The following is a 27,031-nucleotide window of genomic DNA, read 5'->3' on the forward strand; positions in this document are numbered from 1 at the left end:
AAGAAGCTCATATAAACTTTAAGACATTGACATTAAGATAATGCTCTCTCTAGCCCATATATAACCCCTAAACCCCTCTTGCTATTATCGTATTAATAACTCTAATGGTTAATGGTGTAGATCGTATGAGGTAGAGAAGTGAAGTGATTTTATTACTACAAGTTTAAATGTCTTGAGTTAATGCTAATTTCATCGGAAATTTAATGAGGCATTAGGAAAGGTCCTCTTAATAACGTAATTATTATACATGTTTATGGGCTCTAATTCTGTAATTGATTTCCGTAATTTCTGCATTAGAAACAAAACTTATAATATATTATGATGAATAATCAGCAAGGTCTAAGGATATTTAATACAAAAATTACAAAAAATAACTCCTGGACGTTTTGCAATAAGTGAAGTAATTCTTGGATCAAATATTGCCTCACGAGTTTTATGGAGTGACCACCGAGAAATCCCAGTTTAAATCTCTTCGATAAATTTGCTAAAAATCATTACAAGAAACATGCAAATAATGTTTTAAATATTAACGTGAACTCAGCCATATGAAATAAATTTACTGAACGTAATCCAATCTTAATGTTTAATGTCGCGTATATTTCCTGTGGAGTATAAATGTTGGACCGACTGAGGGTAGCTTTCATTCAGTCAAATATCTCACTAAAGATACCGTTTCCTTTTCTCTCTATCTTCTTTATAAATAAATACAAATATGGTAAGATCACTTAGAAACTATTATTTAAACAATTCTAACCAATCAATATTTGTTAGCAAACCAAAAGCAGCAACACATGCCAAAAACTCACCCTCCTGGTATTGCTATCTCTTATGCTATCAGTGACGATTCTGCAAGGGAAAGTTGCTAACTGTAGACCCCTACCGCAGTGCTGCAGGTAATTTTTCTATTGGTCAAATTCCAAATTAAAATGTGCCTAAGCGGTATTTTTTTAGGCGATTCGTGTTTTCGCCTGCGTGTAGAGGAGTAGCAGCCAAACGCAACTTACCTGTATCAGTTATAGAGGACAACGTAATCCGTGATCCAAGGTAAAGAAGCGATAGTTTGTGTTAAAAAGTGAATTTAAATTAAAACATAATTGTAAATATTTAATCCTTTAAGGAATTTTGCTACCATGTGGTGTTTATATTCTCTAAATAGATCAGGAATTAATCTTTCTCTACATGTTCCTGGGATAATATTTAGAATTTTCATTTAATATTTGTTAGTTTTCACGTAAATGTTTATGGAAAATATTGTGCTATTAGGACATTAACAATATCTTAACTGTTAGAAATCCACCTACTGAAATACCATAATTTCCATATACATTTATATCATTTTAGTATTTCTTATGGAATACTAAAAATCCTTAATTTTTAATTTTCAGGTTCTTCGCAGCAGATCTTGATTATGCTAGCGACAACGACTTTAAAAATGCTCTAGTTGTAAGTACTGACTTATTATTTAAGTTTTCCTTTGAAAAAACTGATTCAAAAATATTTTCATAATTGTTATTAGTAAGCAAAATAATATGAAAGAAACCATAATTTAAGGAGATAATTGAACAATTAAATTCAGTAGGAACCCAAAAAAAATTACTTTAAATGCAGTTTTAGACAGGATATGCAATACACTTTAGATAGGATTATCTATCTGAGACTACTAAAATCGTAATAAAAAGATGCTTATACACTTTAAGAGGCTTCAATTAAAAAAAAATGCTATACAAACTCAAAATAACTCACCGATTAACTCACGTTTGTCGATGTCCTTATTAACCAACTAATTGTCTTTAAATATTAAGATTTTATGAAATTGTAAACAAATTCAAGCAGTGTAAACAATGAATGAAACTATTTAGTAATTGAAAAAAAAACACTATATAAAACTAAGAAAATGTTCAAATTTGCATATACGTACATACATCTGTACGGATAAATCTCATTGTTCTTTTTATATGTGTTTACTTATTTTAATAGAAAATCGTTGTCTGGGATCAACAATGCCCCCTCTAAAAAAAAATATGTAAGTAAATTAAAGTTTAATTTACTTACATGTTTTTCATTGTTCTCTAGACTAGTCTAAACAAATTTAAAAAAATAAGTTATTTATAGGAATGACTTGCCTGTGACACCCCGTATAGGGTAATAAACTATAGACTTTAACTGTACTATTATAATTTTTAAAATCTTTCTTCGTGTTTTAATATTTCATTTTTTTATTAGGAAAATATTGGAAGCATGACCCGTTTGAAAATGGAAGCAGAAGAACATGGCGAGTATGCAAGTTAATGTCTTATAATATGTAATAAGATAGCAAGGGAGACTCTTTAATAGGAAAAATAAAAAGTGTTATCAGTCAATAAAAATATTACTTAGCACTACAACTTTTATTTTCCTTTCTTCCAAACCAGGTAAGTTTGATGTAAGTTGATTGACGAGTTAGAAAAAGTAATAATAGTACTTTCTAATACGAGTTCCTGCTCACTGGTTCACAATTGGTGTTCGGGATTACAAAACTGCAACTTTTTGATCATTTATCAATGTTTTCGTATAATTCTGTATAAGTAAATTTTTATTAAAAAATTAGTGAGGCAATCCTAAAAAACCGTTGTAATTATTTGTTTAATATTAGTTATATTTATTTAAAAAAAAAATACATTTTTGAGTGGTAAGAAAGTATTGTTAAGTAGTTCTATATTCTTCAAAGAGTACTTTTATACAGTAGACTCGCGTTATACTGAACACACTGTCTAGTGAACTATTCTAAATAGTGAAGAGGCATTTTTTCCTTAATGTATTCTGTCAAGTGAACAAATTGATTCTCGAAATAGTAAACCCAATAGTTTTATTAAATAAACAAACAAGTTAAGACAAGAAATAGATGTTAAACGGTTTGTTTCTTTTCGGGCAATTAGTCTTCTTTAGTATTTGGGTGCAGTGGGTCGCGTCACGCCGCCAGAATAATTATGGCAAAAATTAGAAAGCATTTAACCCTAAGCGATAAAGCCAAAATATTAGAAGAATTAAACAAAGGTGTCGGAGTGACCGTTTTGTCTAGACAATATGGTGTTGCTAAATCCACTATATGCGCGATTCGTCACAGAAAGATAAAGATTTTGAAACGAGTCAACAGTACTTTCACAGGACCTGGAAAAGCGAAAACTTTGAGATAATCGGAGTGTCCTAGAATGGAAAAAGCTTTATATAAGTGGTTCTTAAAAACAAGGGAGAGAAATTTTCCGGTAACTGGTTTAATGATCCAAGAGAAGGCCAAGTTACTTCACAGTCAATACAAGGAATCTCCTTTTAATGCGAGCAGTGGTTGGATGCAAAAGTATAAAAAACGTTTTGGAATACGCTTCCTAACGATTTCAGGAGAAAAATAATCATCAGAACCCGAGCTTGTTGATCCTTTTAAAAGAACTTTACGCCTAAAAATAAATGAGCTTCAGCTAACAAAAGAACAGATTTACAATGCCGATGAAACTGGTTTGTATTGGAAACTTCTGCCCGGAAAGACATATGTAGCTCGCGAAGAAAAAACTGCCACAGGTAGGAAAACCGAGAAACAAAGAGTGACTTTTCTAGCATGCACAAACGCGGCAGGTACTCACAAAACCATTAATTATTGGGAAAGCAAAAAATCCACGTTCGTTTCGAAATTTTAACTGTCCCGTCCATTATAGAAACTCCAAAATTGCTTGGATGACGGCAGCAACTTTCAAAGAATGGTTTCATCGAATGTTTATTCCTGAGGTAAGTTTTGTCATAGGAAGACGTTTTAAATTTTACCATCTTTGTATCTCGAGAATTAGAAAAAATGGTTTCAGTCCTTTTGGATACGATTTTTCAAATTTACGCCCTTTTTTTATTCCTTTTAAGAATTTAAACTGCACATTATTCTAGCATTTGTTCTTGTCTTGTCTTTGTTCGACAACGCAGCAAGCCATCCACCTGCAGAATAGCTAAGAAGTGATGATGGTTCCATTTTCACTGTTTATGTGCCACCTAACATTACTCCGCTTATCCAGCCAATGGACTAAAACGCTATTCGTCTCACAAAACTATTTTATCGAAAAAATTTGTTATCACAAATTATTGGAACTAACCAGGATATCGGAGATGCTCTAAAACATATTTCGTTAAAGGACTTTGGCTTTGGCGTGGAGAAATTTAAGTCCTGAAGTTATAGAAAAATGCTGGTATAATTTACTTTCACCATTAGCCGACGAAGTTGACGATGAGGAAGATAACATCCCCTTAAGTGTTTTACGGAGCCGAATAAGAAATGAAAACATTGACACAGTGAGATCAGAAATCATTACTTTATTGCGGACTTTTAATCCAGAAGTTCATATTCAACCTATTGATGTAGACGATTGGAATAAAGATAACTTACCTGACACAAAAGAAACTAATGACCAAAGTGAAAGTGAAGGAAACGATCAAGATGATGGAGTACAAGAAGAAATGGTAGTAAATAAGGAACGAGTGACAACAAATTCGGCAATAAAGTCGATTAACAACATCCTTCAATGGGCCGAAGAAAATGAAGATAAAGTGGAATATTCTAGTATACTCGTTTTACAAAACTTAAGGAATACGATGGTGTAAACAAGACTAAAAACAAAAAAGCAAACAAAAATTACTTCATTTTTTGAAAAAATAGATTAGATTGCCGTTTTTTCAATTTATTTTAATTACATATGTAATATTTTTTCTAGAGGCCTAAACACCTCATCAGCACCCGCTCCTGTCTTCATTGAAGCTTTTTTCTTTTTTACTAATGGCCGAAAAGTTGCCATTAGCGATTTTTTTTTTGTTTTTAAATCTTGTATTGGAGTTTCCAACGCGTTGCTGATTCTTTTCCACGCATCGTGGACTATATGTTTTTTTTATGGTTAATGTGTAAAGCATCCCATAACAACCTCTCAGCTTCATACAGCTCCAAAAACAATAAAATTTTTTCGTTATCTACTCCATAGGTTTATCACATACACGAAAATTGAAATAAAAATTAAAATCCACGTGCTGCTACTCTACCTTCCATGCAACTGAGTAACTGAACAAAACAGACAAAATGCTGTGAATCCCCTAGTTCCTCGCGTAATTCACATGCATCAAGTAAACACGACGTTGCTGCTCGTGCTGTCTATCCTTCGACTTCCGTCCAAAAAACAGCCACCGAAGGGAGCGTGCGGCAGTGGCAGGCATAGGCAGCGGCAGCGCGAGCGACGTGTTTACATACTCGCGTTGCCAACTTCCCTGCTCACTGCCGTGGAAATGAGCTGCATGTAAACCGGGTATTAGATAAATCTTCCGCTTTTAAAAGTGGTTTCGGTTCTTCTCACCTCAAACCATCGAATAAGAGCTTGATCCACAACTGGGCGTACCGGATTCGTAATTTTCTTAATTCCTTGCGATTTATTTTCACTTGCTTGCTTGATTTTTTCACGATTGCTCCAAATTGTAGAAACTGTTGTTTTTGACATATTTTTCCTTCTCGCAATTTCCGATTTATCTTTCAATACTTTTAATGATGTCTATTTTTTCTTTCAAATTTATAGTTATGCGCTTATCTGTCATTTTACCAAAAAAACTACTAAAACTAGCACTCGCACAATAACACGCAATGTCCAATCTAAAACTACCGGTCATCTCATTTTGCATGTTCTATAAAAATTCTCAGAGTCGAGAACTGGAAATCCCCGGCGGCCTCGGTGCCAACGCGCGACGACAGAGGTGGAAAATTACTGTCAATCGGGCAAAAATATTGAACGTTATAGCCGGAGTTAAAATTTTAGTTAGTACGTTATATCCAGTAAAATGACAAGACTATTTGGTCGGGTTCCGAATTATAAGTACGTAATAACCGGAAGTACGTTACATCCCATGTACGTTATAGACGGAGTACACTGTATATAATTCATTTTGGAACATACATATTAAATTAGAGGTACAGTTCTTTTAGATCTGACGATAACATTCATAGAGGTACCAAAAAAGAAAAAAACCCAAAACAAACTTGAAATCACTGGAATATAATAATTAATCCTCGCAATGACAACCTGGCATACAACACGCGCTCGCACTCAAAACTTAAAAATAAATAATACATTTTAATATACTTAACGAACCTAATAAGTATTCACATCATCGATCACTTGCAACTCTTGTGGTCTTAAAGTCCTCTTAAAAGTCCTCTTAAAATAGCAACATTGTCACTAAAAGTACCTATAAATATTAATAAAAAATATTCTCGCTTTATACAAATCAACTTATTTTTTCTAAACGTCAAAAGGAGCTTTTTGGCACAAAAAAAATTGCCCACTAAAACCAAAAATAGTAACCGGTCAAGGAGACGGTCACGAAGAGGATAAGTAGAGCGATGACGGTGAGCGGGCCAAAAAACTCCTTCGGATCGAATCAGTTGAGGAAAACGTCGTCGTCGTCGGTCACCTACGGCCACCTTTTCACGGTCGTGTCGGTGATATGGTCGGGCCTGAGACCGTTGAAGAACCGCTCCCACATTTTCGAGTAGAGCAGCTCCAGTCCTTGTGCGTATACTTTGCAATCGAATAAGGGCGAGGTAGATCGGGCGGACCACACTTTGTGTCGCATGGCCTTCAAACTGGAACAAAAAAAAGATATATTAAGTACAAGGCTCTCCTCCAGAGAGACTAAGCAATTCAATAACAGGAAAGCACGAAATATCTTATGAATTTAAATACAAGTAAGCGCTTTGCCAAATATTACATTTTCATCAAACCTAACAAATATAGCAAGTAATATAAACCTTACTTAATAATATCTCTTATAAACAATAAAGAAGTATCTATAATAATGACAAAAAATTAAGGAATTAAAACTTGTGATGTTAGGTCTGTATATGTCAGGGATGAAAATCGACCAATAATTTACCTTGATGACACTTGGTGCGACACTCATAATACTGAACAAAAAGGACGGAGTAATGCTTCAAAAAAATGTAACACCAACTCAAATAAAGGGACGAGGATAACAATAATAAATGCAGGCTGAGAAAGTGGCTTCGTTCCAAACTGTCTACTACTTTCAGGTAAAAATATAGCAGACTCTTCCCTGGATTGGTACTCGATATACAGTTACCTAAAGTTCCGCATAAATTCGATAAAAATTAGAGACATGGTTTTTTGAGAAAACGCTCGGACCCGTCGATCTTTATTTTAAGTTGCGCATTATTTCACATAAATTTTTGTATACATAGTGGAACAAAAAAAAAGATATGACGTCATCGGTCATTTTTTTAAATGATTCCAAGCAAGTTTCGTATTACACACCTTATCTCAAAACTCAACTGTTTCAGAAATATTTACATTTAACCAAAAAGAAAGCAAGTAATTACGTCTATTTACAAATTAAGATAAAATGGTGGATAAAATGTTATAAACTGTGAAAACTCCTATTAATGTATCAAGTGTTCAAACTGATCCCCATTTACTTCTTGGCAGAAAGCAAGACGGTTTACAAACTCATGTAAAAGACTATCAATTATTTCGGGTGATATATGTCTAGTTTTATATCTAATTCTATTTTTTAAATCTTCTTAACGTTGTTTGGCCCTCTTCGTCCTATCCATCTTCATGGGAACACTCTGTCCACGTAATTACGGACATCTCGAAAGAAATGTGGCGGTGCGCCGTCTTGCTGAAACCACAAATTATCTGTCGGGACAGCAGGGTCTTGTTCGTCTGGGTATAGTGCAGCCAAAGCAGGGATAAGATCTTTAAATTTAAATAGCGTTGTCCTGTTAAGTTTTTTTTTGAAAAAGCATGGCCCTATTACTTTATTTTCCACAATACCAGCCCAAACATACATAGATTTACGGTACTGTGTATGAGCCTCAATTGCCCAGTGTGGATTTGACACTGACCAGTACCGACAATTTTGCCGATTTACGACACCGTTTAAACAAAAAGTTGCTTCATCCGAAAACAAAACTTGTTACACAAACTGACGGTTATTATTGCTGTTCATCATATCATCATCAATGTTCATCATTTGCTCGCAAAATTGGTTTCTTCGATCAGGATCGTCCTCATTTAATTCGTGTATTAGTCTAATTTTATAAGGGTGGTATTCATTTGCTTTTAATTATATTATTTATTATTATCAACTGAAATTGGTGAAGTTGCATTGTTTGGATTTTCTTCGACGGAGAGCAGAACGTTTAATTTTGTTTCTTCAGAAATTTTTGGACGACCTGATCTTAGCAAATCAATTTGTACTCTATTCTACTAACTGTTGACTGAGAAATAGGATGGTTTGGGTATTTGGCATTAAACAGTTCACTTACTTCTTTTTGCGTGCGCATGCATCATCAAAATTTGAATTCGTTGGGTTTCCGTTAAATTAGCCATAATTTATTCTGATAAAAACTATTAATTTTCGAACTGACAATGACATTCGAAAATGGAGTTTCTTTACAAGTGCAACCATGGAAATAGAAACAATTGGCAATGTCTATGACATTATTTATATCCTCGATTTTAACTTAATTTGTAAATAGACGTACTTATTTGTTTTCTTGTTACTTGTGAAATAATGCTCAACTTAAAATAAAGGTCGAAGTGTCCGAGCGTTTTCTCAAAAAATCATGTCTCTAATTTTTATCGAATTTATGCGGAACTTTAGGCGGTCACTGTATTAAATACGACAATAATTATTCTATTGGCAACTATCTATGAGAGAAGAGTTATGAAAATGTAGTAAAATGCACCGCACGCTTTTTACTTTGACTTCAATTATTTTGTTAATAACTTATTATGATTTTTATTTCATTAATTATGATTGATCGTCCGACCTTCTATTACTGTAATAAAAACTTTGTAATTAAAAATGATTCTCTACTTTTTAGTTCGAATAACAATAAAAGCGTGTTCTTTTAGTTTTTTCTTAACTATTATTTATTTAATTAGTAAGTTTCCTTTAGAATTCTTGTCAAGCCGACTCTGTGTTCTTTATCACCTCTTAAAAACATGGGACCTTGCACAATATGGTTTAATGGTCTAATTGATTTAGGGTAGTAAGAGTCAACGGTATATTTTTGAGTGAAGAACCTTCCTTATTTTTTTTACCAAGACGTTTACGTAATGGTTCATTCGACTTAAGAAGGCGATCAATTTCCACGCCAAGATATTTTATAGAGTTTGCTTCCTGAATATTTGTGTGTCCTTGAGACAACTTAATTTCAATTAAATAGTAATGAAAACAAACTCCCAAGTCACAGGTCTCAAATTCATTAAATTCAAGTCAGAGGATTACACGTGTTTCGCCCATACTAGGCATCATCAGATCCACTAATAAAAAGAACGAAAAAAAGAAGCAGAGAACAATACTACATGATACAAATCAAGGGTAGAAATTAAGTTCAAGAGACTAGTTACTACATATTAAAATTATATAGACATTATTTGTTTTCATTACTATTTAATGTAAGCCGGTCTCTTTGAGAAAAGATGTACTATTTCTTGATATTTAATTTCAATTGTTTAACAGTTGGGTAATTTTTCCTCATTGACCTAAATGCTATAGATTTTATTTTTTCGAAATTTATAGTTAAAGATATCGCATCAAACCATTTTTTAAATAAACTTAATCTATTTTGAGCCAACTCCTTTACACCTTGTCACGAATCACTTCATACAGGATAACTGTCATCTGTCAAGTGATGAAATAGTGTTAAATTTTCAGAAAACCATTTATCTACAATAAGAAAAGCACCGGGCCAAGTACCGTATCCAGCGGTATATATAAATATGAAATTTGGGCCAATAGTTTTAAGAACTATTTGCTACCGTTTAATTATGCAAATAAATCATCTGACTTTGTAAATTCACATTTCCAGTTCAGGCATTTGAGAAAAGGACAAGGAAGTGTTTTATATTTAAGTTTATACAACAAAATGAGTGTGATTTCAAACGTAGCACAGAACAATTCAATTTTAAAGGTGTGTACAGTCCCTGCGTCACGACCAACCAGGAACATAAAACGCATGGCCTGATGAATTAGAAGTATTCCCTCGGTAGTTGTTTTAACGTCTTGGCACCAATGAGTATACGATTTCCACCTCCCAAGACGAAATTTTCCTTGTACGACCTCGATATCAATACCCACCAATGGTGAGAAAAGTGTTGGTGCTATTGCGCGTACCTGCTTATATTTATTTATAGCTAAATATTTATTTGCCGGGTTTTCTCCTTGGAGAAAATACATATTTTATTAATTTATTTTATTAAAATTAAAATGCTGCAGTCTTCCTCCACTTATTATTAGCTTTTTTATTTAGTTACAAATTTTTTTGTTATTGGTAAATGGTGAAATAGTCAATATTTAGTGGAATTTTGTAAAAGTTAATACATCTACCTATTAGTTTTATTCTTTGTTCTTAATTGCTTTAATTGCTTGGGGACTAATAAACGTCTTATTTTTATTATTATTATTATACTACTCTACCCCTCGGTCCTCGTCAACCACAGTATGTAAACAAATAAAAAAAAAACAATAATAATAAATAGAGGATTTTTGACAATGAATCAAACCCTGGGGCGTATAACTGTTACCAATTTTAAACATTTTATCCCCTGATGATGGACACCAGTGTGTCCGAAACATGTCGGCAATTTTAAAAAACTCAATCATTTTTAATGATTGTGTGGAGTGAGTGGAGGAAGACTGCAGGATTTTCATTTTACCTTAATCTACGATTCCACTGCAAGTATGGACAATTTCTTCACCAAATATTTTATTATTACATTATTATTTTTGTTGCCTTGAACTTTTAAATGATCCCAGAGGTTCGATAACTTCTGCCGTGCCGAGGCAAAAGGATGTACTCGCAAAAAATGCGAAAATTAGTTTTTTGGATATTTGGAATCGGATTTGTTTCCTGCATAAGTGAATATTTTTAAAATTTTTATAGCTTAAAAAATAAGGGAGGTAATGGTCCTGTCAAATTAATGTATATGCATGCATTATGCTTATATGCGCAAAGAATGTACTCGACATTTTTTTGGGATTTGTACCAAGGCAGAATAATGTATGTGCTCATGGCAACACTTTAAAATATTTATCAACGGAATTAAGACAGAATAAGGCATGCGTTTCATATACCCTGCTTTGCCATTGTTTTAATTCAGTATTTCGTAATCCTCTGCAAAGTGCGGTCTTCGTTGTCGTAATTCGTGCTGTGTGCCGTTAGTAACATCAAAATGTATTCAAATAGGACACGGAGAATGGTAGAATTGTTAAGAAATAAGGTAAGTGGACTTATCTAAACAATTGATTTTTTCTGAAAATGTCAAGACAAGAAGCAGTGTTGATCAATGTTTGGAAATGCAGACAAGTGAAAAATGTGCTTTGGAAGAAATAGTGGATCAAGATACGATCCTTTTCGATCCGGACGATCAACAGGATCCAGATTACATACCCAACATTAGTGCGACCAAAAGAAACATTGAAGAAATTGAACCTGAACAGGATGATAGAGTTGATGAAGAAAATAAAGTCATAATGGAGGAAAAAAAATAGTTAACAAAAATGAAGCGTGCATGAACTTTAGATCACCTCTTAGAAATCCAGTTTGCGAATTTAAACGGTGTACAAATTTGTATAATGAACATAGAAAAAAAAATATTCACGACCACTTCTGGTTACTTGAAAAGAAATTGCCAAAATATGTGGCTTTTTTGCCACATTGTTGAGAAAAAGGCTAAACGACAGGTTCGAGAGAGCCGTAAAAATTTCTCGAGAATTTGTAGTAGTTTAGAATTTGTATATAAAAAGTAGATAAAGCTGTCAACCCCTTCAAACGATCAGAGGGAAAAGCGCACCCCATCTAACATAAAATCCAAAACACCCATTAAAGATCAAATAAATTCCTGCAATCCAAAACCTTCTCATTACCGGAGGGAGCACGCGCTGCATAGAAAATACCTTTCTACTGAAATATCAATTAAAGATATGCACGATGATTACAATAAAAGGCACCCGGGAAATAAAGTCTGTTACGAAACCTACCGTAAAGAGATAGACAAGATGAATATTGGGTTTTATGAAATCGAAGCCGATAAGTGTGGTACTTGTATTCAACTGGACCTTCAGAATGATGAGAATAGTCAGCTTAAAAAAGAAGAGCACATAGTAGACGTAATTTTTATACCCTTTTACCGGCCCTTTAACTATTACTTTTGCTTTTCTTTAACAAAAAACTCCTAGATTAGAAAAGTTCCTAGAAAATATACATACAGTATCTGCAATTAAATATAATAAATTATTGTCCTCAATTTCAGATAATACTTTATTATTTTTGAGCAGCTGAATCTACCTATAATATTTCCGCCTTTTGTCTTATTTCAATAAAATGTAATGCATCAGATTCTAATTATAAAATAATTATTTTAATAACATAATATTAACGAGTAACAACTGTTATGGTTATTTTTCTTTAGTATCACCTACGTCGTTCCTTATAACAGAAAGATGCCAAGCAGTTCCTAGAAAATCCAGCCGTCAAGGTTTATGCCGTGGATATGCAGAAAGTGTTTTTACTGCCAAGAATGCCCAAAATAAAAGATCAAGACTTATTGTTTTTACTGAGACTTTTGCTTCATTAATGAAAAATTATGCCAAACATTTTGCCATATTGTGGCACGAGGCGATTGTTGGAAGAAGAGGTGAAGATGTAGCCAGTGTCTTTGTTAGGTTTTTAGATTTGTGTAGAGATGCTACAGATATAATCTTATGGGCAGACAATTGTACAGCACAAAATAAGAATTAGTATTTGTTTTACATGCTTTTGTTATATATTAATAACGAATGTTGTTCATTACACTCTGTAACAATAAAATACTTATTGAAGGGATATACATACAATTCGGCTGATGGTTTGCATGGGAAAATAGAACATTCGACAAAAAAAATTTAGACAATTGAAGATATGGATGATTTTGTACAAGTCGTAGAAAAGTCCTCTAAACGTTTAGTGCCAAAACAAAAGACTTTTTCAGATTTTTTTAATGTTCAAAATATTTTTGTCCAGCGATACTATATTAATAAAGGAAATTGTCGAAATATCCTTTATGAAAGGAGAAAACAACTTCTTTTATAAAACAGACTTTCGCTGTCCTGACTGGAAGAAAAAAAATTAAGGAATTTGGCTTTATATGTGAAACCCTCGCGCAAAAGATTTTGGGAAGATATTTCTTCAACAGAAGCGGAAGATTTATTTTTCCCGTTTTATTTCAAACTTTGTGATATTTTACTAAAGAATAAAATACTATCTGATATATTATTATATGCATGAGCATCAGAATGTGCCATTATTTTAGAATTTTCTATTTAAATATTTAGGGTTTTATTTTTACGTTTCTTTAATATGTTCCTACATTTTATTTTACTTCTAATAAGACGCAAAAGTTAGAATTTTTGTTTTTTTTTAAATGTATTTTTCAAACGTGTTTTTGTTGGCATATTTTCTATTTAAATTTTTGTTTATTATGCATTTTCCAAATATGTTTTTATTTTGTTAGAATTTTTTTTTTAATTTTTATTTTAAGGGTTTTACTTTTATGTTCCTTTAATCTTTCCTACATTTTATATTACTTAATAAAAACCTTTTATCTTACCTTTAATTTTATTTATAATCCCAGAAGTGCGATATAAATGTATAAAATATACACTGTTTTGACACATTTTACGAATTTTCTACGCATGTTAAACCATGGCAAAATGATGTACAAGCCAACACATTATTTTGCCATTTTTTTAAAATTAGGTATTTAAAAATAATTACCAAGGCAAAAGAATGTAAGCGACATAACTGCATTAAATTGATATTTATAGAGCTTCATTTTAGTATAGTCTAAAAGGTATGGTAAAAAAACATAGGTTCGCAAATTTTTATAAAGATACGTCAACTAATAACCGCAGGGCACAAAAAGGTTAGGTGGAAAATAAGGAAAACCTTAATTTCTCAAAACTTGTTTTTTGCGAGAACATTCTTTTGCCTTGGCACGGCAGACTTGGATGGCAACACTTTTTGCGTTTTGGGCCATTATGTTGGTGGAACCCAAACCTTTTACCTTAATTCCAAATTTTGTAGCGATATCAATATGTAGCAAATACTTACTATTCTTTGTCCGTTCCGAGCTTTATGGCAATATCCTGATACTCTTGTCTCGATCTGGCGATCAATTCGGGACATCCAAGGGTATTCAGTTGACTAGCGGCCACTCTGGATGCCAAAGTTTCACCGGGGAATGTCACCACTGGCGTTCCCGTCCATAACACGTCCATACTATATCCAAAAGAAGAAACAATTAAAATCTAATGCTGTTTGGTAAAACTATTTAGTTATTTTAAGAAATGTTGGTCAAATTTAATACTGATAGTAGGAATGTCATATAATCCGTAATTAATTGCATTGATTCATGTTGCTTTAGAAATCATTAATTAAAGGTCAAAATCCATTGGAATTGCTAGATTTTATTGGAAAAATACAGTTTTACAAAAACAGACAAAATGTCAAAAGTCAAATAACTTTTTCCGGAACTTACTGAAAAACAAAACAATAATCAACTCTTTGACGATAAGTTTAGCAGTTAATAGATGTGTAATTTTGACAATATACAATTAAAATGGCAAATATTAAAACGTCTTCGCATTGTCTTATTTTGAAAACTAATAGAGAATAGACTTAATTTTTTCACCTACACAATTCAAAGCAGTTTTCCAAACAAAAATTCGTACCTTGTGGTGTGTCCGTTGCACAAAGGCGTATCAAGGCACACGTCGGCCAATTGTCCTCGTCTAACGTGTTCCTCTTTGGCGGCCACGTTGCTGAATAGAATTTTACCGGGCGGTAGGCCCAACTGTTGCGCCGTGTTTAACAAGTTCGGTTCGCCTACGGCCGGGAACCGCAACAGCCAAAGAACAGAATTTGGCACCGCTTTAAGAATGTTCACCTGAAAAAAATAAAAAATTTGTATTTGGGAAACATTATTGTATTTTCATTTTTGATTGAACAGTAAACAGATTTCTGTAATATTGAAAAAGTGGAAAATCAGACCAATCGCATGGACGTCAATATAGTTCTTTTTAATTTTTAATTAAATTATTTAGGTTGTACTTAATCCTAGATTAATGTAATTCGTGTGAATCGTATAGAACTATTTTATTAAGTTTAGGCTTAAACTCTATCTAAGTAACGTTTAAAATGGTAAATAGCATAGGATTATTTCGAAACATCTATTTTTTAAGGGCTTTTAGTCGGTTAAAAAGAACGAATGGGGCCAATATTAAATAACATCGTTGTTGGTAAAACCACATCAAATTTTATCAGATATATATATATTTTACAACTTGATCTTTATACTAGATAAAGTTATCTAAAAAAATGTGGAGGCAGTCGGTTTGGTCTCCACCTGAAAATGTCTAATTTGATAACTATAATAGTTAGAGGAAAATTATTTAATCATTTTTAATAGGTACATAAGACTAACTCTCACGAACATTTGATTTCACTACTCTATTTATATTCTAAAGAAAGTTATTCGAAAAAATGTTGAGACCCCCTGTGTGGTTTACACCTGACTTTAGGCATATTTTAAATATGTATACTTTGGTATTGTTGTTTGATTCACACTTTGTTGTTTGTTTCACACTTTTCGCATATTGTTTATTTCACACTTTTTTCACAGGAACTTGGACAGGCATCAGGAATTTTTTATTTTACTACTCCATCTTTATTCTGGAAAAAGTTATCTCGAAATATGTGGTCCACTCAGTTTAGTCTCAACTTGACGTTAGCCACATTCAAACGTGTTCAATTTGGTAACTATAATACTTACACGAAAGTTGTTTATATTTTTTTATAGCTACTTAAACTAAATATCAGGAAGTTGTATGTCACTACTCTCTCTCTATCCTTAAAAAAATTAACTGGAAAAATGTGGAGCCACTTGGTTTGGTTTCTATTTGGCTTTAACGAAATTTGAAATATTAATAATTCAAATTTCAATATGAACAGAATCCTTCCGAAAAACAAGTTTAAACAACAGAAATTGAACTCTATGTTTACCCAATTGACAGATATATTTATCTTTCAAAAGTTTCAAAGTTTACGATTTTTTGAAGTTGAGTAATAAACAATGACCAGCTTCAACATTATTTTCTACTTTTAAAGAATTTGAAGCCCAGCTATTTAGATGCAGAAACAATTTTTACCCATTTGCAAGATCTTCAAGTTAAAACTTTTAGAATGGGTTTTGGGACAAACTGTTTCAGTAAATGCACATTTTGTAGCGGAAAAAGTTGTTATTGCTGACAATTATTCAAAAATGGTAGCGCTATATAAATCATAAATGTGTCGCCCCGAGTGTATCGAATCTCTTGAAATATCCGAGATTGACAACAGCAAAGAAGAGAAATTCATTAAAATTAACAATATATATTTAATCGTTAAAGTTTTTTTAGAGTTAGGCCAACAAAGTAAAAGAAAAATGCAAAGATGCTGCAAAACAAGAGACGATTACAATAAATAATAAATAAAATAATTTTTCCGTGATAACTTGATTAAAAATTAAAACTTTCCACGCATTCATGGCACCCTATTTTAAAATATAAAAAAAATATATTTTTTCTATGAGTATAAAACAAAAAGTAGAAAATACATAGTAGAATATACCATTAATTGTATCTACTTAATATTGTGAAATGCAGGTAAATATTAAGTTTCTAATCCGACTCTGACCACAGATATGATAATATTGGGTTTTTTTTATGACCCAACAAATAATTAGGGTTTTATTGCGGTCAAAAGATCAACGGTATATCTTTGAGTAAACTGGTGTTTGAAACATTTATGTATTTATTTTGTGAAACATATATGTATTGTAACTAATTTTTAACTAAGGTTTTCAGCAACTCTGGTCCACTTGATAATATATAATGATCGTATTCATTTGCAAGTTAGATAGGATTTCCGTTTTGAAAACTCACAATTTTTAGGCATTTTCCGGAAATTTTATTCCAGATTGTCCACATTGTTTTAATTTTATTATCGGCCACTTCTATACTTATTAATACAAAAAAAGATCGATTTTGTGAATATTCTAGAGTGCTAATATCGTTTTAATCAAAATACCACTCGAACGAAACACATAACGAATTGAACTTACCCACATATGCAGGGTCAAAGGATCGATCTTGTACAACTGATTAAAATTGCAATAAACCACCGCATCGTCAGGAAGTCCGTATTGTTGTCTGGTGGTGATCACGATATTCTGAGGCACCTCTTCGCCGGTGGCCGCCTTATTGTTCGTCTGCGTGGTAGCCAGTCCGTTCTGGACCATAACTCCATTCAATGAAGTTTGCACCTGTCCCGAAGCGATCATCGTTTCTATCGGAGTCGTCGTGGGCAATTCGGCCACTTTAAGACTGATCTCGACCGGTTTGGCCGCCTTGATGATCTCCTTCACCTCTTTGACTTCGGTGTTTTCGACCAGGGGCGATAAATCGGCCGCGTTAATTATCGCCACGTTATCGGCGAGACCGTTGCCGAGTCCACTTTTATCGGAAACGATCAAACGTTCTTTTAAATGGGGGAACATTTGTTTGTGATCGCCGACGAAGTAGGTGTACGGCATGTAAGCTAACTTTTCACTGTATTGACTCGCGAGTTCCAAGGGGGAGGTCACCACGTCGGTGATTAGGTAGTCCATGAAACTGGCACCGCTCGTGCCCGGATATCCGAGCCACATAACCTGCGAATTATGTTAATTTATTAATATACCAGCGCCAATGAAAAATAATAATAAATATTTTTTATTTGCATAGAAAGAAAAAAAATAAATACAAGTTTACAAAATCTAGTAATAAATTTACGCAAATAAAAGGCCTACAAATTCAGAATTCTGCCATGGCAGATTCTGGTCTTTAAAAATTGTAATAAATTACTCAAGAAAACAACCATTCAAAAAGTTAAAAAAGAAGAACCTAAATTATATACCCTGCTGATTCATTAGATGTACAATAGGCTTGAGCTAAGTCGTGAATTTGAATTCACAGGTATAACTGTTAACGCGATTTTCTATTCACTGTGAATATAACCTGTGAACGTGAATTCACGATTGAGCGCCGTTGCGGTTGCGAGCGGTTGGCGAGTTTGCTTATCGTGCAGTTTAATATCATGGCAGTGAATTCGCGTAATAATAAGAAAAGTATTACTATTCTGTGTTTATTGTGTTAAGGATAGTTCATACCCAGATACAAATATTAAGGGGGCCTAAAGTAAATAAAAATTGGAGACAATATCATTGACAATGAATTCATTGTTGTCACATTTGAAAAGATATATATTTTCATAGACATTTTTAAAGCTAATATCAGGATGTCTTAATAAGAAATAATTGTCTTTAAAACTTTAAAATAATGATAAAAACAAACATATTTTAATATTCGACCTTCCGCAGAAATAGATAAATTAAAATATTCTATCATAATAAAAATCCAGTAAAAAAAAACTAAATAAGCATGACAATATAAAATATAATATATGTGCAATAAAAATAATTTATAAAAAATAATTGTTCTCTCGTTTTTCCCCACAAACGAGAGAGACGGATAGACGATGGGAGTCAGATAGTCTGTTTAACGATGGCTAATCGCTGATGAATAAATTACTTCTTTCGGTTTTTCAAATTTCAACGCGCATTCGTTTGTCTGAATGTGAACGCGCCTTTCTCATTCACATTTTGACATTTCACAGTTTATTTTTAAGTTGTCATCAAGTCGTGAATGTGATTTTTTATTCACAGTGAATGATTCACAGGTAGTGAAATTTTGCTCAACCCTAATGTACAATCATCCTATTACGAAAGGTATTACAAGAAATTAATAATCGGTGCGGATCCAAATTTAAAGAATTTATTTGATAAGCAAAATTGTAAGAAAATGATCATTTAAATAACTGTCTTTTATGTCTCGGAATGAGAATAGTCTTTCTTCTTAAATTTAAATGGTGTACATCATTTCTAAAAGTTATTTTTTGATAGAGATAGGGCGGACTACGATATATTAAAATTTTATAAAAGATGTTAAAGAATGAGCAATTCTTCGGTTATGCATATTAAGCCATACAAATTCGTGAAGTTTATGGGAAATGCGGTTTCTCCTGCGAATGCCAAACATTAGTCGAATGCAAGAATTTTGGAGCTTTTGCAGTCTACCCCTATCCTCATAATCAAGACACTAGCCATACACTACATCACAGTAATTACATTGTGAAAGGACCAATGAATCACATAAAAGCTTCTTAATATCGTTACTTAAATAGTGTCTATGCAAATAAATTAATTTTAAAGCAAGATATGCCTTTTTAAGAATATTAGACACGTGATGTTTAAAACGAATATTATTATCTACTATAAGGCCCAAACTTTTACATTTGTCAACAACTGGAATTCTTTCGTCCCCCAATTTAATGTTTACACCATTTAAAATATTATTTACATTAATTAGTTCGATTACCTATGAATATTATAGATGACTTCGAAGGATTTAATTTTAATAAATACTTTGAAGGAACATCACAAATAGCTTGTAAATCCTGATTCATTTTAAACTCAGCCATTTGAAAGTCTTCTGGTAAAAATGAATAATATAACTGCGTGTCATCTGCGTAAAAATGATGGGCACAATGCTTTAATTGAAGATAAAATCTAGACGTGTAAATAATAAAGAACAAGGGTCCTAAAATACTACCCTGAGGCACACCACTTTTAACTTCCAAAGGATCAGATATTTCGTTATCTATTTTAACACGTTGAATACGATTATTTAAATAAGAGGCATTTAAATTAATAGCAGCATCAGAAAAACCAATATAAAGAAACAAAGACTTTAAAATTGAATGGATATTAAAAATTTTCTAACGAAATCAAAAAAACACCAGAGCAGAAATCTTACCATCATCCCTATCCCGAATTAAGTCATCAATAACGTCCGCCATAGCCAAAGTACAACTATAATTTGTTCTAAATCCAGATTGCTTAGGTGGTAAAATATCATTATTATTAAGAAAACTACGAATTTGAGAGTCTAGAATGCGTTCGGGACTGACTAAAATCTAAAAATTGACTAAAATCTGTCGGATTATGCACTTTCGGCAATGGCACGAGAAAGGCTTCTTTCCGGCATTTGGGAAAGTATTAAAAAAGTGGGCGTGTTTTATTTTATTGTAAAAGGTTCGAATCCAAATTTGTCAAGAAAGCCAGAATAAACGTTTATGTGCCAAAAAAAAGTTACAGATTACAATATTCGACATAAATTAATGAACGAGGCAAATAGGAGCGCATCTGGATTAAAAGAAAACAGTTCCACAAAAACACCTTAGCAAAAAGCTATGTGTGATGCATCCTTGAAATAACTGCATAGGAAATGTACACGGTAGCAATTTAAAAAGTTGGTCTTAAAAATGGTCATATATTAGTTACGAAAAACTGAATTAAATACCGCTGAAAACAGTTTCTATAAAACGAAGGGAGAACAAAAACAAGCATATTATCTCACTTTTATCTGCAACCCCTTGGACAGGATGAGGTACACCCCTAAAATCTTAAATAAAAAGGGATTGAGTGATACATCATCTTGAACCTATTAAAAAATGTTTTCAAATGATACCATAGAAAGCCACATTTCAGGCAGACAATTCTTCTGTTTATCAAGGAAAACAATAAATGAAATTGCATTTTTGAAATTTATTATTATTATTTAATTAAATGTTCAAAATGATAGATATTTTTTTTGGTTCATTTGCTATGGTTTTATTAAAAAAAACCATAATTTGTACTAGTAATATTATTTTAAGAACAGTTGACGTTCGCTTCAGTTTAAACGAAAAGCAGCACTTCTTATCTCTAACACGGATGTACTATATAGCTGAACATGTAGGCATTATTTTGTTTTATGGTTCCAAGAATAAATGTTTCTTAAAGACAGCTTAGAGTTTTAACTAAAGGCATCCATGTCGAAATGTAAGCCCAACTAGTAGAACAAGTTTAAAGAAACTGAATCTGTGACGAATAAAAAGAGAAATTAACCGAAATTAGTCGAGGAAACAGCGCAAATTGAAATTCTGGGTCAGTTTGCAATGAATTCAACTTTATCAACTCGTCAAGCAGCTGTAGCAACTGGATTATCTCATGAATCAATAAGAAAGGTTACACTTTTCTATAAACTGCAAAAACTTGATAATTACGACCCGGATACAAGAGTCCAGTATTGTGATATAATGGCAGAACCTCGACTAGTCAAAAATATTTGCTTCAGTGATGAGTGTACGTTTATGGAACCACTAATAATGCGGGAATTAGAAAATCATAGAGACATACATGGAAATTTTTCTTTACAAGAACGCTTACTACTGGTTGAAGCACCTCCTCATTATGTAGTTCCCTTTAGGCAATGGTTGGATGATCATTATCCTAACCAGTAGATAGGAAGAAGAAGAAGTCCTACTGAATGGCCACCTAGATCCCCGGACCTGACACCTCTTGACTTCTTTTTGTGAGGTCATCTAAAATATGTGGTTTTTAAAACGCAACCTGAATGACTGCAGCATAGAATAGTTCGTTAATGCCTAACTACTATATACAGAGAAACATTTGTAAATATACGAGAAGAATTCAAAAGTAGGCTTTATTATTGTCTTCAAAATAACAGAAATCATTTTTAGCATTTAATTAAATAATAATACAAATTTCAAAATAGTGCTTTTATTTATTGTTTAACACTAACGAATCGCATAAGTAAAATTTTGTGTTTTTTTCTGAAAGATGGATCTTAAGTTTGCATAATTGCTTTAGTCCTGCAAATAGGCAATACTATTTTTTTTATTGATCTGAGAAACAAAGCAAATTTCATTTTATGGGACTGAATCAATAATACAAAGCGTTGAGGCCTTTAACTAAAGATTATGGTTTTCAGCAAATTTGTAAATATTATCCTGATGAATTGAGTACTACTACAAGGTATAAATTTAAAGAATGTTGAATTTTCTTTGGATAAAATAATTCTAGAATTAGATTCGATATTCCATTAACAAGATTAGCAAAAAAATGATGGAAATCGAGACAGTGCAACTAGAAGATATTTTAGAAGCGATTTTTTAGTCAAGGTAAAAAACTTTGACGAAAATAATGATATTCGAAGAGAGTTTGTGTTAGCATTTAAGAAATGTATACAATTTCCGAGACTCAGCTTTAAAAATGGTAAAAAGAAAAATATAAAACAAAAGGAAATTGTAATTTTTTTGCCAAAGTAATAAAAACAATTTGCTAAATGAATGTTTCGGCTTTTATTACTTAAAAAGTTTCTTTTTTGTATTCAGAAAAAGCAGTCTTGAAAATATTTAGTTAAATGTATCTCTTCCTAATGGATCCAAATAGAAAGGAATTAAACTGCCGTCATTCCTCAACCAATATTCTGGTAAATTGTCCAGAACTTCTTCGCCATATCGAATTTACAGACAGTGTCTTCCCTTTCAATTTCTTTCCACATCATCCAAAGTGGCAAAATCTAATTCGTCCGAACTAGAGCTGATCTGATCTTCGTCCATATGTTAGGGCTCAAACATTTTTTATTTGGTATATTTACAATCAAGATGCTTCAAGTGATTGTTACGCTAAACTGGGTTAAGATTTGACTACATTATCAGCAGAGTCTGGTCCAGGACAGTACTTTCAAGAAATACATTGTATTCAGTACAATGTATGACCCAAAATATCAAATAACCACCGTGAACCTTGGCGGCTCAAATTATAACGGTATGGGGATATTTTTCTTACTGTGGCATCGGATTTTGGTTAACATTGTCACTATTATGAATCGATTTGTTTATAAAAACCTTTTCAGCTGTCATACATTAAAGAAGACATACCTTTTCGATGCATATTTTAACAAGATATGGCCACAAACCACAAATCTCCTGGAAGAAAATAAAAAAATTCTGCTCCTTGAATGGGTGGCCTCCTTAGCCACCGGATCTAAATCCAATCGAGGTATAGAAGTAAGTTTAATGAAACACGCTGTATATAAAACCACCAAGTTAATTAAACAAGGAACCATAAAAACAATAAAGGCAAAACAGAGAATTCAATTAACACCTAAACTCAATTCTTTAGAGAACACATGACCCTCGATACCCGCGAAAGGAAAACATTAGAAGAAATGTCACGTTCCGCATTTATATATTATGAATAATAATAATAATGCTCGCCCCGCAAAGCCCTTAATAATAAAGGGCCATCAACTAAGTTTAGATTCTAATACCAACGGACGCGTTATTTATATATTTATTGTGAGGCTTACCTGGATGGGAGCCGGCCTGAGGGCGAATATTTCGTTTCTTGCTCCTTTTGTGTATCCGTTCATGTTCACCAGGATGTGAATGTTATCCGAGTAAATGCGATCGGCCGCTTTACCGTTACACGGCTCACCCGACAAGTCTATGAAATGTTCGCATTCTCGGGAGATTTTACTACGGAAGGTGGTGCCGTCGTCTTGACTGAGGGCGTAACAGAACACCTCAACCTACAAACACCAAAAAAAAAAATAAATAAAAAGTCTATATTTAGAGTCGTTAAAGTGACCCAATAGCAATTTTTTTAGAAATTTCTAGTTTTTTTTCCTTAATTTTAAACATAATATAACATACTAGTATTTTTTTAGGAACCGCTAGTTTCTACCTTCATTACACTTTAAATTATCTTCTATGTATGATGGTAACTTTCACAAACCCCTAGTTTGTTTATTTTTACACATTCACATTTAAAGTACGAAATTCCTCTAGTTATATCTCCAGAAACAGCCAGTTCGTTTCTCGATAAATGTTTTATTTAAAGTGTGATGAGTCACCGGTAACTTTCACAAACCCTTAGTTTGGTTATTTATACACTTTCATATTTAAAGTACGAAATTCTCCTATTTATATCTGAAGAAACGACTACTTACTTTAGAAGTACGCTAATAATCTATTACTAATTTTTCTACAAACCCCTAGTTTGCATTTGTGCCTTTATAGGTTCAAGTACGATATTCAAGACTTATGAACCCTTATATGTTATACTACACACTCCTACTTTTTCTTCCGGAGCATTTTATTTTTAAAGATACAGTTGAAGCAAGAATGTGTTTATAACTTGTTTTTTTATAAAAGAATAAAAATTTACGATTTTTTTCAACCTTAACTTGAAAATTCTTAATTATTTAAAAGCAAAATATTATATTATTTAACAAATAAATAAATAATAACAAGTTGTATAATAAAAGACTAAACAAAAAGAGAAAACTAAGCAAGACGAGGTGAGATGGTAGAAGATGCAATGAAAAGAGACGAGATGAGATCTGGGAAATCCCCACTATCTACACTTTTTATTTCACCATTGTTCCTAGCAGTGTTTGTGTAAGTGTCTTATTAGACATACATTAAACAGATATAAGGCAATATTCAAAGTTAGGTTGCAAATACAAGGTTAAGGTTAATATGAAATGGAGTTGAATGAAAGCAATCCAGAGGATAAAATAAAATCAAAACAAATTAGTTAAAGTAGCATGGATCCTTATGGAAATCTTAGGGAGTAATTAAGAGTAAACTATTATTAATATATTATTGTAGTTATATTACTCTAAATGTTATTGTATTTAAGGGTTTTTAGAAATTTATGTATTTACTATTAAACAAAGAAAATTGAATCAGCTATAGCATATTTCAGTATGTCAACTGTAGAGTTATTTAAAATATAGCACCACATTATCAGAAAATACATTTACTTATGGTTTTAATTTCGATCTTTTGTAAATATCTTCACTAGAGCTAATAAGTTTGCTTTCATTGTAAGACATTCCACCATTGAATTCAGCACCCAGATAATGGTGGCAAATGATATTTCAATCAAAATCAGGATTGTAGGATACATATTCTTGTACCAGCTAATTGTTCAGAGTCATTCAGATCAGATTTGAAACTGATTTTCTACGTCCCAGCACAGTATAAAGAACAAGACAGTAGGTTCACTCTCTTGCGGCCGTTTGAAGTAGGGACTTCTAAACAGTGCCGACTTTTTTTACGCGGTCGTAAATCATTATTTAGTTTCGACGGCAATCCTTTACGATACGGGGGGTGTTTGAAACATTTTTAATAAGGAATATTTTCGTACATCGCGGCGGGCAGCGTGTAATATATGGAATTTTTTGAAATTAAAGGCACTTTGTTTTATTGTTAAAATGAAATTGAAAGAATATTATTAATTATCTCTTTTGAACAAATAACTGTAAGAAAAACACTTGGTAGATAGCTTTAAAATTAAGTTTATTAGAATGTACACAATTAAATCTTAGCTTTACGTTCCTTTCATGCTCTTTTCTTAACTGACCAAGAAACTACCTACCTAATATTACATACACTTAATTAATAATAACTTTGTTAATATGCCCATTTTTTAAATATTTAATAAAATTTACATAATAATGTGATAACAACACTCAGCATATGGAACTCGGTAAGAGTGAAATATAAAAAGGCAGTTAAATAAAAAAAACTTATTAAATGCCTAATTATTTGCTTTTTAAATAGGGGATGAAAGACAAACCACTAAAATTCAAATAAAACGAAAATAGGTGTTTTACAACCTAGAATTCATATAAATATTCAAAATAAATATAGTTTTACATTGGGGATTATAGTACACATCAATATTTTGAAACTTAAACCCTTAAAAACCACCCTTAATGACGAAAAAAATGCAGTTTTAAGTATGGTTAGACGGTATAAGTGGCTAAAATTTATATCATTCAAATGATTGCAATGCAACTAATAATAAATCGGATAGCTTTCACTATTAAAAACCACCACTAATAACAGAATATTACCAAAAATTTTTTAGATTAAAATCACGATTTAAAAAAAATATGTACTCTAAATCGCTGACACTTTTTGAATTTTTTTGTAGGATCTCAATTTTCCGAGATATTTAAGAAATACTGAAGAAAAGCGTGTATTTTTTTCTGTAAACTAATCCATTTTTATTTAAAAAAAAAAGTATATCCCCTTTTACTCCTGCAGCCATCTACGCAACATATCGCCGGCATTTTTAAAGTACAAAATTTCCGCACAACGCTATTATAGTTCTAATATTGAAGACGCCCCTGTATAACGCAGTCGCCACCGGGCAGCAAAAAAGAGTAGCATCAGAAAGCGAGTGAGAAAGGCAACATTTTGGGCGGCGCTTAGAGTGATCCTTCTATTCTAGTTTATGTTCGGTGGTCCCAGTCATATTTAATTGTGGATCTAATATTAGGGAGTTAGCTTTTTAAGGCAGGATAGTCTACATAAGGAATTCAAGGTACAGTCTACGAGAATTATTTCCAATTTTAATAGTCTTTTTCAACGTATTGTTGACTTCCTTGATTTTATGATTTATTGCTTTGTTTGTCCTCCTTTTTTGCTTTAACTATATACTTCATGTTAGTAGACCCTTGAAACATCAAACTAGCTAGATTGAGAATGATTCAGTCTATAATGTTAGTAATATCTATTAAAATTTTAAGTCCAATACTTTAATTCTTTAAAGCAGTTACGAGGCAAAAATTACGTTTACCTTCTTTGGAAGTTAATGTACAGTAATCATAAAGAAAGTTGAAGAATGGCTACTCATCTACAAGAACCTTTTCAAATTTCTCCAATAGGATTAACAGTTTAGGAAGTTATGACTAGAAGTATACAAATTCTAGAAAAATTAAATGGCAAGGATTTACAACAATATAATCGCGATAAGCTCTATTGGGGACCAATAAAAACGTATAAACTAAACGTAAGTAGAACCCTAAATAAATCAACTTAAACTACAAAATACAGCAAAACAGTACAGAAACTATAAGAATATTTATTTCTTTTGCATTTACTGATAGGCATTCCGCCATTGAATTGAGCATG

General features: G+C 32.4%; 2 protein-coding genes across 6 annotated transcripts in view; one reads left to right on the forward strand and one right to left on the reverse strand.

Annotated features, from left to right (window-relative positions):
* Nucleotides 1–309: 309 nt before the first annotated feature.
* Nucleotides 310–2,361, forward strand: LOC126749397 (uncharacterized). Its single transcript, XM_050459086.1, has 5 exons — nucleotides 310–715; nucleotides 772–893; nucleotides 952–1,044; nucleotides 1,386–1,443; nucleotides 2,224–2,361. Exons 1-5 carry the CDS (start codon nucleotides 713–715, stop codon nucleotides 2,287–2,289), a joined length of 342 nt encoding a protein of 113 aa, XP_050315043.1. The 5' UTR covers nucleotides 310–712; the 3' UTR covers nucleotides 2,290–2,361.
* A 3,664-nt stretch (nucleotides 2,362–6,025) lies between these two features.
* The window catches only part of LOC126749383 (UDP-N-acetylglucosamine--peptide N-acetylglucosaminyltransferase 110 kDa subunit-like), a 92,628-nt gene continuing 71,622 nt past the window's right edge, over nucleotides 6,026–27,031 (reverse strand). For all 5 annotated transcript variants that reach the window (XM_050459051.1, XM_050459052.1, XM_050459053.1 and 2 more), the window contains 5 exons: nucleotides 23,410–23,631; nucleotides 17,217–17,804; nucleotides 14,788–15,002; nucleotides 14,168–14,335; nucleotides 6,026–6,631 (listed from right to left, as the gene is read on the reverse strand). In XM_050459051.1, coding sequence (XP_050315008.1) covers nucleotides 6,460–6,631; nucleotides 14,168–14,335; nucleotides 14,788–15,002; nucleotides 17,217–17,804; nucleotides 23,410–23,631 — 1,365 coding nt within the window. In that variant the 3' untranslated portion in view covers nucleotides 6,026–6,459. The remainder of the gene's footprint in view (nucleotides 6,632–14,167; nucleotides 14,336–14,787; nucleotides 15,003–17,216; nucleotides 17,805–23,409; nucleotides 23,632–27,031) is intronic.

Source organism: Anthonomus grandis (assembly GCF_022605725.1).
Source record: "Anthonomus grandis grandis chromosome 1 unlocalized genomic scaffold, icAntGran1.3 Chromosome32, whole genome shotgun sequence".
NCBI classification, from domain to species: Eukaryota; Metazoa; Arthropoda; class Insecta; order Coleoptera; family Curculionidae; genus Anthonomus; species Anthonomus grandis.